Below are 12,445 nucleotides of genomic sequence, written 5' to 3' on the forward strand. Positions count from 1 at the left end.
TACATTTCAGATTTCAATTTTCTCTTTTATCTAATAATTTTTTAAAAGTTTTTCTTTTAATATTTGTAGTTATAGATGGACACAATACCTTTATTTTTTATTTATTTATTTTTATGTGGTGCTAAGGATTGAGTCCAGTGTTTTATACATGCCAGGCGAGCACTCTACCACTGAGCCCCAGCCCTTAATAATTTTTTTTTTAAATTGAGACAGGTTCTTACTAAGTTGCCTAGGCTGGCCTTGAACTTGTGTGTGTGGGGGGGGGCGGTGCTGGGGATTTAACCCAGGGCCTTGTGCATGAGAGACAAGGACTCTACCAACTGAGCTATATCCCCAGCCCTGGCCTTGTATTTTTGATCCTCCTTCCTCAGTCTCCTGGGTCTCTAAGATTGAAGGCATGCACCACTGCCCAGCCTAATAAGTTTTAATTAAAAAGTAACAGGCTACCCCTTTCTTTTTTTTGGATTTGGACAACTATTAAGTTCCACCTTACAATTCTGTAGTGGAACAACAATTTAAAGACATTATATATTCTTACTTCCCATAGCACTCTGAATAATATAGGCATCTAGTAGGTACTCAGTGAATTCCTGAAGAAGTGGTTTCAAATCACCAATCACTTTTCTACTTTGGAGTCATATTCACAGAATGCTGAGTTTGAGAGATATATAATATTCTTTATTCATTAAAAAAAAGAAGGCCTTTAAAGTTCATTGTGACTACTCATTTGGAAGCCCCAGCTTTCAAGGCTGGTTCTGTGTTATTTTTGAGCTCATGGATTCCTTCACTAAGTAGCAGAAATAGCCCGGCATGGTGGCACAGGCCTGTTATCCCAGCAACTCAGGAGCCTGAGGCAGGAGGATCACAAGTTCAAGGATAGCCTCAGCAAATTCAGTGAGGTCCCAAGCAACTTTGTAAGATGCTTTCTCAAAATAAAAAATAAAAAGAGCTAAGGATGTAGTTCAATGGTAAAGTACCCTTGGGTTCAAATTCCAGGACCCTTCCCCCACCACCCCAAAAATAAGCAGAAATGTTCATCTATATTTGTAACGGTTTGAGAAAGTCCTGATGACTTTAAGAGAACCTGTAACTTAAAAGACTTAAGATTCTTTGCTGCTGGAGAATTTAATTTCTACCAAAAATCTTTCCCTCCCCAAGGGTTCACTTCATGAAGTATTCTCAAAAGAGCCTTGTGCTCTGCATCAGGAGCCCTGAGATTTTAGTCTAGATCCTGTCATTGACTTTGGATATATGACTCAAGCTCTATGACTTTATATGAGTTCATATGTTCTCTGTGTTGTAGGAACTATGCCAATCAAAGAATCTATGATCCTAGATCTCCTGCTAGGATCTCAATATACAGTCCCATTCCTATATTCCAGTCCTAGGCAAGGTTCCCAGTTCCAATCTTGCCCCAACTTGCAGTGTAACTTTAGGAATGTCTCTTAACTTTTTACATAGTTGTCTTTTGTACAAGGACATTTGTACTTTATCTGAGGTCTCCTCTGGTTCCTCCCTCCCAATAGAAAATAAAAGGATATTTTGAGATGAGATATTGTGACATTACTGTATCAGCTCATGATTTGCCTTGAAAAGTACTGCTTTACATAAAAACTTATGTAAAATTTTGCACAGAAGTTTTTCACAGTGGAAACTAAAAGTGGCTCTTAGTAAAGTAAATGTTTTTGTTGTTTCCAGCTGCATTTATGACGGGACATTCAAGAAAAGACAGACACAGAATCAGTGACTGGCATGCCTACTTGGTCATTTATTGGCTATGCCTGATCAGAAGAGATGGCCATTGATCTTTCATGTTCCTTTCCTTATCAGGAAAATTAGCATACTATTATGAGAATAGAAACTTAACATTTATATGTTTATTCTTATACACATCCTAAAGGGTAACAATTTCCTCCACTAAAGAACCTAAATGTTCCTACTTATTAGCAGGACCTGGCCTAAGGAAATAAGACATATGGTACTAAACATCAGGGCTTGATAAGGAAGCACACCAGACCCTGATTCATGTCCAACATCTACCCATCTTTCCCATCCTCCCAAGAATCTTCACCAACGGAAGAGAAAGTACTCTGGAAAGGAGACTGGCTGGTCCAGGAACTAGTCAAGGCTCTATCAGATCTGGTACCTGTAGACCCAACCAGAGCCCTTTCTCCTCATTCACCATGCTTTAGCCACTCGGTCCTCCTTGAAAACATCAAGTGGCCTCATAGGACTGTAGGTCATAATGCTCTCCCTAACCGAAACACTCCTCCCCTCATGACATGGTTCTTCATGGGACTAGCTCCTATGTTCCTTTCAGATCTCAGCTTCAGTGTTATCTCCTCAGAGAAGTTTTTACAGACCACTCATATAGGTGGGTCATCTATACCTCCCCAAGGTTTTTTTCATCACTACATCTTCTTATATTTTCTGACTCCCTTCTACTAAATTTTAAGCTTACCTGTGAGGGCAGAACCATGTCTCTTCTTTTTTCGACATTTTATTGTATAATTTTTTTTTTTTTGCTCCCTCCATCCACTATAGTCAGGACCATGTCTTTTCTATTTATCATTATATGTCCAGTGTCTAGTACAGCAACTAGCATAAAGTAAATTTTTTAAAACATTTTTTTAGTTGTTGATAGATCTTTATTTTATTTATTTTTTATTTGTATGTGGTGCTGAGAATCGAATTCAGTGCCTCACACATGACAGGCAAGTGCTCTACCACTAAGCCACAATCCCAGCCCCAAGTAAATGTTTTTAATATGTATTTTTTTAGTTGTAGGTGGACACGATATCTTTATTTTACTTTTATGTGGTGCTGAGGATTGAGCCCAGTGCTTCATGTGTGCCAGGCAAGCATTCTACCACAGAGCCACAGTCCCAGCCCCTAAAGTAAATTTTTATTATACATATATTGAATGAATTAGTGAACACTTGAACAGCCTCCTAAGACTTCAGTTTGATCTCAGATTTCCGGGACCACAAAAGCTTACCTTCCACATAGGGGCCCATCTCTGGATGCTCCCTGACCCGCAGGGTACAGGACTTCTTTTGATTAGATTGCTTCAATAGATCCCGTACCCGTTCATTATAGATTTCCAGGAAACTAAAGGAGAGAAAGGCAACACAATTAGACTTTGAAAAAAAAAAGAAGGAAAAATACTAATCCAAGAATCTGAAGGTTCCAGGTTCCTTTTCCAACTTCTATCTCTGACAATCTAAGTCTTTGACCAAGCCAGGACTCCCCTTATGTGTCTTTCTACTTGTTTACAAAAGAGATGTAAGCAATGGCTTTCATCACTTCATGGTTTCAGGTTTATAATACAGTGCTTATTTGAGATTAGCCCTTGAGGGACTATTTCAACATGATTTTTGGCCATAGTATGTGGCCACCAGCTGTGTCCTGATCAGGCCTCCATGGCACATAGTCTATAGAGTATGTTTCTTGAGTGATTTTCAAACAGGACCCTCTATTGTTCTGTGAAGGCATCTCAGGGGCCATTGCTGAGCAGTGAGGGAAACTAATTAATAAGGGTTCCAGTCTCTATCCCTGCTTTAAATAGGGCATTTCTCATCTGTTTTATACACCGGAATTGTATGTAAGTTATGCTCTATCTTATCCACTGACATTTTATTCCTTCTTTAAAAAAGCAGTTATAATTCTTAATTAAAATCAGTGAAGAGCTGGTTACAGTGGCGCATGTCTATAATCACAGCAACCTGGGGGGCTGCAACAGGAGGATCAAAAATTTCAGGCCAGTCTAGGCAACTCTGTGACATCCTGAATCAAAATAAAAAATAAAAAGGGCTGGGGATGTAGCTCAATGGTAAAGTGCTGCTGGGTTCAATCTCCAGCACCAAAGGAAAACTAAAAAGAAAAAAAAAACAGTAAAGATTTTATGAAATAAGAAAGTAGACTTCTCACAGAAAGATCTTCATCATCAGAACACATATGTTTGCCTGTGAAGTTAGAAGTCAGAAAAAGAGGCTCCAGTTCAAAGCTAAACTATATTCACACTTGTCCCATACATTTTTTTCTCCTTAACATTCTCTTATCTAAACATAGTAATCCTAGTTGTGTGTGTGTGTGTGTGTCTCTCTCTCTCTCATTCATTCATACATTCATTCATTCACACACACACACACACACATATATGTTGTACATGGACATAATATCTTTATTTTATTTTATAAATATATTTTTTTTATGGTGGGACTTCAAATTGGTGCGGCCAATTTGGAAAGCAGTATGGAGATTCCTTGGAAAGCTGGGAATGGAACCACCATTTGACCCAGCTATTCCCCTTCTTGGACTATTCCCTAAAGACCTTAAAAGAGTGTACTATAGGGATACTGCTACATCGATGTTCATAGCAGCACAATTCACAATAGCTAGATTGTGGAACCAACCTAGATGCCCTTCAATAGATGAATGGATTAAAAATGTGGCATTTATACACAATGGAGTACTACTCAGCACTAAAAAATGACAAAATCATGGCATTTGCAGGGAAATGGATGGCACTAGAGCAGATTATGCTAAGTGAAGCTAGCCAATCCCTAGAAAACAAATGCCAAATGTCATCTTTGATATAAGGAGAGCAACTAAGAACAGAGCAGGGAGGAAGAGCATGAGAAGATGATTAACATTAAACAGGGACGAGAGGTGGGAGGGAAAGGGAGAGAGAAGGGAAATTGCATGGAAATGGAAGGAGACCCTCATCGCTATACAAAATTACATATAAGAGGAGATGAAGGGAAAGGGGGAAAAAAACAAGGGAGAGAAATGAAGTACAGTAGATGGGATAGAGACAGAAGATGGGAGGGGAGGGGAGGGGAGAGGGGATAGTAGAGGATAGGAAAGACAGCAGAATACAACAGACACTAGTGTGGCAATATGTAAAAACGTGGATGTGTAACCGATGTGATTCTGCAATCTGTATACGGGGGAAAAATGGGAGTTCATAACCCACTTGAATAAAATGTATAAAATATGATATGTCAAGAGCTATGTAATGTTTTGAACAACTAATAAAAATATATTTTTTTAGTTGTAGTTGACACAATACTTTTATTTTATTTTTATGTGGTGCTGAGGATGGAACCCAGGGCCTCGCACGTGCTAGGCAAGCGCTCTACCGCTGAGCCACAAATCCAGCCCCTTATTTGTTTATTTTTATGTGGTGCTTGGGATTGAACCCAGTGCCTCACACTTGCTAGGCAAGTGCTCTACCACTGAATTACAACCCTGCCCTCCCCCTTGGCATAGCTGTTCCCAGATGTTATAAACAGTAAAATATGTATATGTGTGTGTGTATATATACATATATTCCCACTTAAAGATTTGTATATTTTTATTTTATACACTCAAAATTTTAAGAAATAACATTCACAATCACTTAATTTTTAAGAACGAATATTTGTTCTTTTGGGGGTGATGGAAATGTTCTAGAATCAGTGGTAATGCTTGTATAGTCTTGGAAATATTATAAAAATCAAACTATATACTTCAAAATTTTGTACTACAGGCATTTTATGGTAGGTGAATTACATCTTAATATTTTTAGAAAGGACATTGAACATGGAAGAAAGAAATGAAGGAAGGAAACAAACTATGTTTAAGTGAAACTTAAATAGAAACTGGTAACCTTATGTCAACATTTCACTTCATATTAGTTAAAAATTTTTTTTTTAATTTTTTTATTGATTATTTAAAGCATTACATAGCTCATGATATATCATCTTTCATACATTTGACTGAAATTGTGTTTTGAACTCCCATTTTCACCCCAAATACAGATTGCAGAATCACATCTGTTACATATTCACATTTTTACATAATGCCATATTAGTGACTGTTGTATTCTGCTACCTTTCCTATCCCCTACTATCCCCCCTCCCCTCCCCTCCCCTCCCATCTTCCCTCTCTACCTCCCCTGCTATTGTTCAATTCTCTCCGTTTTTTTCCCTCCCCCTTGCCCCTCATAACCTCTTATAATTTTATATGTCATTGAAGGTCTCCTACCATTTCCATATGCTTTCCCTTCTCTCTCCGTTTCTCTCCCCCATTCGTCTTTGTTTACTATAGTCTTTTCCTCATGCTCTTCCTTCCTGTTCTGTTCTTAACCAATCTAGATGCCCCTCAATAGATGAATGGATAAAAAAATGTGGCATCTATACACAATGGAGTATTATGCAGCACTAAGAAATGACAAAATCATAGAATTTGCAGGGAAATGGATGGCATTAGAGCAGATTATGCTAAGTGAAGCTAGCCAAGCCCTAAAAAACAAATGCCAAATGTCTGCTTTGATATAAAGAGAACATAAATTGAACTTTTGAATAAACACATAAAAGGTTCTACTTGTTGAATATAGTATTAAAAATAAAGCACACAACTTAAAAGAAGATCTCAAGTGTGTGTGTGTGTGTTGTGTGTGTATTTAATGAGGATCCTGTACATAGAATACACAAAGGACTTTTAAAGCTTTATAATTAAAAGACAAACATCCAACTAAAAATAAGTGAAAACACTTGGAAAGACATTTCTCCAAAGTAGGTAAGAAATGGCCACAGGGGAAAAAAATGTTCAAGATTATTAGTCATCAGATAAATGACAATTGTAGTCACAATGTACTAATATATACATTGGAGTGGCTAAAATCTAAGGCTAGATTGACAACACCAAATGTTGGGAGGGAGTGGAATGACAACTATATCATCATGGTGGCCAAAATCAGGAGCAGCCCAAGTGTCCATTAATAGGAAAATGGACATGTAAAATGATGATTCCATAGAGGACTACTTAGCAATGAAAAGGTACAATTTATAGAGCCATGCGTGAATACAGGCAAATCTCAAACACATGCTGAAAGATGATGAGTGCAAAACACTGCTCACTGTAGGAACGCATGCATATGAAATCCCAGAGAGGCAAAACTGATCTAGATATGAGAAACAGAATGTCAGAACAGGGCTTGTTTCTGAGGGATGGAACTGACGAGGAAAAGGAGCATAGGACTTTCTGGAGTCATAAAATGTACACTAAAAATCTCAAAATCTCACTGCCAGTTTAGCCAAAATGAATCCATTTCTCTGCTTGAATCCAGGTATCAATATTATAGCTCCTCCCTGCCCAGATACTAAGTGACACTGGTGAACTGGAAGATTTGAGAAATATTCTTACTGAAGAATTAGCATTTCTCAATTTTGTCACCAAGCAGTAATTTAATTTTATAAATTGGAACTATAAAATACTTATTTGAAGTGGATTCCATTTACATAATCTCAAAACAATAAACAGTGCTACTATTAACATGAGAATAAGGTTAAAGATTCCTCCCAGCACTAAAAGAAGTGCTTCTCTCTGAATATACTTTGCTTGCTGGCTGGCTCAGGAATACATAACTATTAGGCTTCTAATTTTTGCTTTAGCTGCCGGGAAGTTCAGAGCCAAGTTCAGTGCTCAGTTTAATGATTAGCACCTTAGCCCCCTGATATATTAATTTTTTTCTGGGACAGAGGGTGTAAAAGGTGGTATTATAGTATCCTGTTCCTATTGTTAACCACTTTAAATCATCTGGGGAAAATAGTGACATATAAAACACATAAAATGCTGGCCAGTTTGACAAAATCAAATATTTTTTCAGTCTAGATATAAACATATCATATGCTTCTTTTATCAAAAATAGTTGGATTAGGAAGGATTTTTACTGTTGCTTAAATGAGCCTTCTGCAAAAGGTATGTCACTATCCACCTAAATAAATGATCGAATCATGTAAAAAAATCATCACTTTAAAATACAACTTACTGATAGGGAAACACTTCACTTATATCTAATTGTAAGGGTTAGACTTGAAGAACCAATGTAAAAGTACGGAATATGCATGTTAAGAGTCCCTCATGCATCATAGATGGCATGAGAAACTTAAGTGCACTTCATTACATTCTTAGGATAAAGGAAGAAACCAGATCAGTACACAAATGTGCTCACTGTTACTTGTCTGCAATAACTAGTGTCGGCTGCCTTTATTTTTTATCAGCGGGATAGGATATCTTCTGCCCCTTCTCATTTAACAAAGCCATACAACCTTGGACCTGAGCTGCTTCACTGTTCATGGATCCCATCAGCTTGTCCTCCTTTGGCACTCTTCTCCATGTGGCCAAGGACTCAGCACTTCTCTCACTGTGAACTCTTTCTGCTGACTTTTCTTGCATCTGACAAACTTGCTTTGTCGCAGCCTTTTGTGAATCAACTTTTTTATTGGGAGGAGAATACACACGTGTCCTCTGGCCTTCAGTGGAAAACTCCAGTGGTCCTAAGGGTATTCCACCAGGATTCAGAATTTTCTTGAGCGTTTGATAGTTTGGCTTTTCATTGTAAGCTAAACTATAAACACATGCTAAAAATTCAGCTATTTCACAGCAACTGCTTCCAGATGGAGCCCACTTCAGCACTGACCCAGGCAGCTCATCCAACAGATTTGTTTTAGCAGTCTGGACAGCCACAGGGTCCTTCAGGTTCTGTTCCCAGGGAAGTTTCCCACATGACCACCGCAGCATGCAGTAGCCGAGGATTTCAACATCACTTCTTCTGGACAGGGCTACTCCCTTGTGGGCATCCAAGCTGGTAAACTCTATTGTCCCATTATGGCCTTTTCTAGGATTTTCCTGATACTGTTTGTGGTTCCCATTGGGACAATATCTGTAGGAAAGTCCATAATCTGCAAGATAAACCTGATGTGGATTTTTATAACCCATAAGTAGATTGGCTGCTTTTATATCACCATGAACATATTCATTTTCATGTATATATTCCAGTACATCCAGCATTCTGATACCCAGGTGCAGGACAGTTGACTTTTTAAAAGTACCCTTCTGGTCTGAGATCTTCTGTAAATCTATTCCTAGTCTTTCCATTACCATAAATCTGTAACTTCTCCCCTGGAATTCAGTCAGACCAGTTCCATAAAACAAAGGAATTCCTAAATAATCAAGCTGTTTGAGTTCTATCCACTTTTTGATACACTCTTTTTTTGCAGCTCTCTGATAAAATTTAAGTTCTGAAAATAACGGGCCATTTTCTTGATATTCCACTTTTATAACATGTTCTGCATCTCTGTCTGGTTTGTTTGTGGGGAAAGCTAAATATATCAATCCAAATCCTCCAGAACCAATCATCTTGCCCAGCACCCATTGTTTTCCTTCCACATCATCCAGAACTTTGCCTTCTGGAAGTGGAACAGGAAGTCTGTATTTCCCATTTCTTCTTGGCGGCATCACTCCCGGCCTCGGTGTCCGCCGCCCGCCACACGCTGCCTGCCGCCTGTGCTCGCGGCCGGGCGGGCGCGGCCTCCAGTTCCCCGCGCAGGCGGCCCGCCAAGGGCTTAAAATTTTATCATAGAAAAGATGGTCTTAGTCTGGGAACTAGAGTTTGAGAACCATTTCCCTATAAAACCACCCAGTAAAGGATAGGAAAAAGAAACCCAAAAATCTAGTATTAAGCTTTGGACACGAAGGAAAGAGTTAGCCAGGGTAAGGTGGGCCACATAAGGAGACATCTGCTTATTAAGTCCAAGGATAAGGAATTAAGTTTTCTGTAACCTGAGAACCTAATTGTTTCTCATCTCCCTGTTCTATAAGATGTGTCTTCTGTGGCTTCTCTGCATCCCTCTGGTAACTCTGGAAGTAAGGAGAGGACAGATGAACATGCCAAAATTTGAAATGGCAGGAACATTTCAGGTCCTGGTACCTGACAAGTTCTTACCTTATTTTTATCCTACAGGAGGAAGGCAACGAGGCAGAGTCTTCTTCCTTGGTGAAGAGACCCTGCACAAACCACAGGGTTGGGATTTCACTGAAAGGATTAGACAAAAGAGACCTACTTTGAAAGGATCCAGTTAAAAGAGTCTGTACCTCACATATCCGTGGTGTAAGCCCAACAGAGGCCTAAAGAAGAGAAGAAAGGGAAGAATTATTGGTTATTCTAGGCAATGAGCTCTATGACTCAACACCCCAGAAACCAACTCAGCATGGAGGATGGGTACATGGGATCTTTGTGTTAGCCTTTTCACTTTAGGCAGTTTCACTAGAAGTACATAGAAGACTTATGTATCCCTGCCATCAAGAGACCCTCATGGGAGGAATGCACTGAGGGAGTCAGATTACTACCATAAGAAAGAAGAAAAGGAGAAGCTGGCAAACTTAGATATGTGTTTCATGCAAGAAAGATTACATCTTTCTTGCATAAACTCATTTTACTAATGTGGTCCTTCCTAGATCCCCCTACCTCCTATCCCTACATACAGGAAGACTAGAGAACCGGGGTGTCCAGAACATATATCTCAATTTAGAGAGAGGCATAATCTTTCTCCATCTTATATTCAGGTTAAGGGCTTTATACCCCTTGGTTTAGTGGGCAATTTCTTCTTTTAATTTCAAATATATGAAAACACACTAGACACAGACAAAATAAGTGATGAATCAGGCCTGAAGCAGCAGGATAATCTTTCAGGAGGAATAATGTCTCAGATAATGTCCCTGGATGATCTTATCTGTCACCGTTTCCACCAGTTCATCTCCCTGGGATACTTCTAAAACAGAGGTATTCTTAGGGAATGCTGCCCTTCTGAATTGCTGTAGATAAAGCAAAGTGCTCATTAAAACCTACATATTTTTTAAAGCCCCCAGTTTAGAAGCTAGTTTTCCTGCTTCCTTCTAATACACAGATATAACACTGGTAACCTTTTAGAGTGGCCATAGTAATCTCATCTCTGCACAGTTCTAGCCAGCACTGAAGATTCAGTTTAGGTCTTACTGACACAGAGTGATATAAGGCTTCAAGCGATGAACTTGGAAATAATATGACAAATTCAGTAGAACTGACAGGGACATTTTTGTCAAAGGGAGTTGTAAAATCCTAAGGTTCTTCAGGATTGAATAAGCAGGCTAATCAAAGTTTACCTTTCCATTAAAGTGATGAAAAACCCATTCTTAGTATAGAAGAGGGTTCATTAAATTTTGTTAAAGCTGACTGGCAATGAAAATCACATTCTATCTCACAGTGGCAAGAACACAAGATTCAGGCTTGTTGTGACATTAGAAACATCATTGTAGTAATAATACTTACTGGGGTCCCCAGCATGGTATAAGTCTTCCCAGAGCCTGTCTGCCCATAGGCAAAAAGGCATATGTTGTAGCCTCTGGCAGCTCCAGAGAGTACTTCAGTCCCCAAGTCTTGAAACACCTGTGACAACAAAAGCAGACCATGTCACTGATCCTTCTACCCATAGCAGATTTAAAATTATTTTTAATCTAAAAATTTATAAAATATTTCAAACACACATGACTATAAATTTCTACCATTTCACAGGAATAAATTCAGCTTCAGAATAAAGATGGCTAAGGAAAATGCAGTCGATCATTTAAATATTTTTATTTATTTATTTATTTATTTTGTATTAGGGATTTAACCCAGGGGTGCTTTATCACTGAGAAATTCCCAGAACTTTTTTTTTCCTTAGTTGTTGATAGATCTTTATTTTATTTATTGATATGTGGTGCTGAGAATTGAACCCAGTACCTCACACATGCCAGGCAAGTGTGATACCACTGAGCCATAGTCCCAGCCCACTCAGCCCTTTTTTAATTAAAAATAATGTTTTAGTTGTAGATGGACACAATACCTTTATTTCATTTATTTTTATATGATGCTGAGGATTGAACTCAGTGCCTCACATGTGCTAGGCAAGCTCTCTACCACTGAGCTACAACACCAACCACCATTTTTTATTTTTAAACTTGAGACAGGATTTCTCTAAGGTGCTTAGGCCCTTGCTTAATTGCTGAGGCTGCCCTTGAACTTATGATTCTCCTGTCTCAGCCTCCCAAGTTGCTGAGATTACAGGTATATGACACCACGCCAGGCCATGATCCCTAGTCTTAAGGCAAAGAGTCTAGAAAAAGAGTAAAGACATGCTGGCAAAATAATTTTTTTCCTCTCATGACAAGAAAATGTTCACTATGGTTAAGTGGATAAACCTACAGTGAAATATTACCCAGTAACATGTAAGTGCCAGATCTAAAGACACCACGCTAAGGATCAGGTAAGCTCAGAAATTAGGATATTCCTCATGAGTCTACTATATATACATTTTCTCCTCAAACTGCCCCTGATAGCTAGGTGGTTCTGTTGGTCATTTAGCTCAATAAACTTTATACTCAATAAACTTTGTGTAATGCCTGAAAGTTCTACTGGTCTTGAATAGGCAGAACTGTTCTCAGGAAAAAACAGCCAGGTTTATGAGGAAGGCACAGCTTCCCAGTTCAACCTTTCCATAACAGTATGTACATGGATGTCTGCATACCCTCCTGGTATGGTAGACATTCATATTTTGACTATTTGAGGGAAGTCTTTGATTGTGTAAGTCTTAGTGGCAAG

General features: G+C 38.7%; 2 protein-coding genes across 15 annotated transcripts in view; both read right to left on the reverse strand.

Annotated features, from left to right (window-relative positions):
* The window catches only part of STARD9 (StAR related lipid transfer domain containing 9), a 168,849-nt gene that overhangs the window by 83,905 nt on the left and 72,499 nt on the right, over positions 1-12,445 (reverse strand). For all 14 annotated transcript variants that reach the window (XR_014021416.1, XR_014021417.1, XM_081289596.1 and 11 more), the window contains 4 exons: positions 11,135-11,251; positions 9,922-9,954; positions 9,773-9,834; positions 2,999-3,111 (listed from right to left, as the gene is read on the reverse strand). Coding sequence is in view for 12 of the 14 variants with exons in the window: in XM_081289596.1 (XP_081145722.1) it covers positions 2,999-3,111; positions 9,773-9,834; positions 9,922-9,954; positions 11,135-11,251 (325 nt within the window). In the remaining 2 variants the exon portion in view is untranslated. The remainder of the gene's footprint in view (positions 1-2,998; positions 3,112-9,772; positions 9,835-9,921; positions 9,955-11,134; positions 11,252-12,445) is intronic.
* Positions 7,991-9,376, reverse strand: LOC308646537 (serine/threonine-protein kinase VRK2-like). The gene has a single exon (XM_081289609.1). The coding sequence runs from the start codon at positions 9,283-9,285 to the stop codon at positions 8,035-8,037; it is 1,251 nt and encodes a 416-aa protein (XP_081145735.1). The 5' UTR covers positions 9,286-9,376; the 3' UTR covers positions 7,991-8,034.

The sequence above is a fragment of the Spermophilus citellus genome (genome assembly GCF_964194105.1).
Source record: "Spermophilus citellus genome assembly, chromosome: 4".
In the NCBI taxonomy this organism is placed as follows: domain Eukaryota; kingdom Metazoa; phylum Chordata; class Mammalia; order Rodentia; family Sciuridae; genus Spermophilus; species Spermophilus citellus.

What these genes read in the sequence shown, in the direction of transcription:
- LOC308646537 (XM_081289609.1), bottom strand. Translation starts at nt 9,285, where the DNA reads ATGCCGCCAAGAAGAAATGGGAAATACAGACTTCCTGTTCCACTTCCA.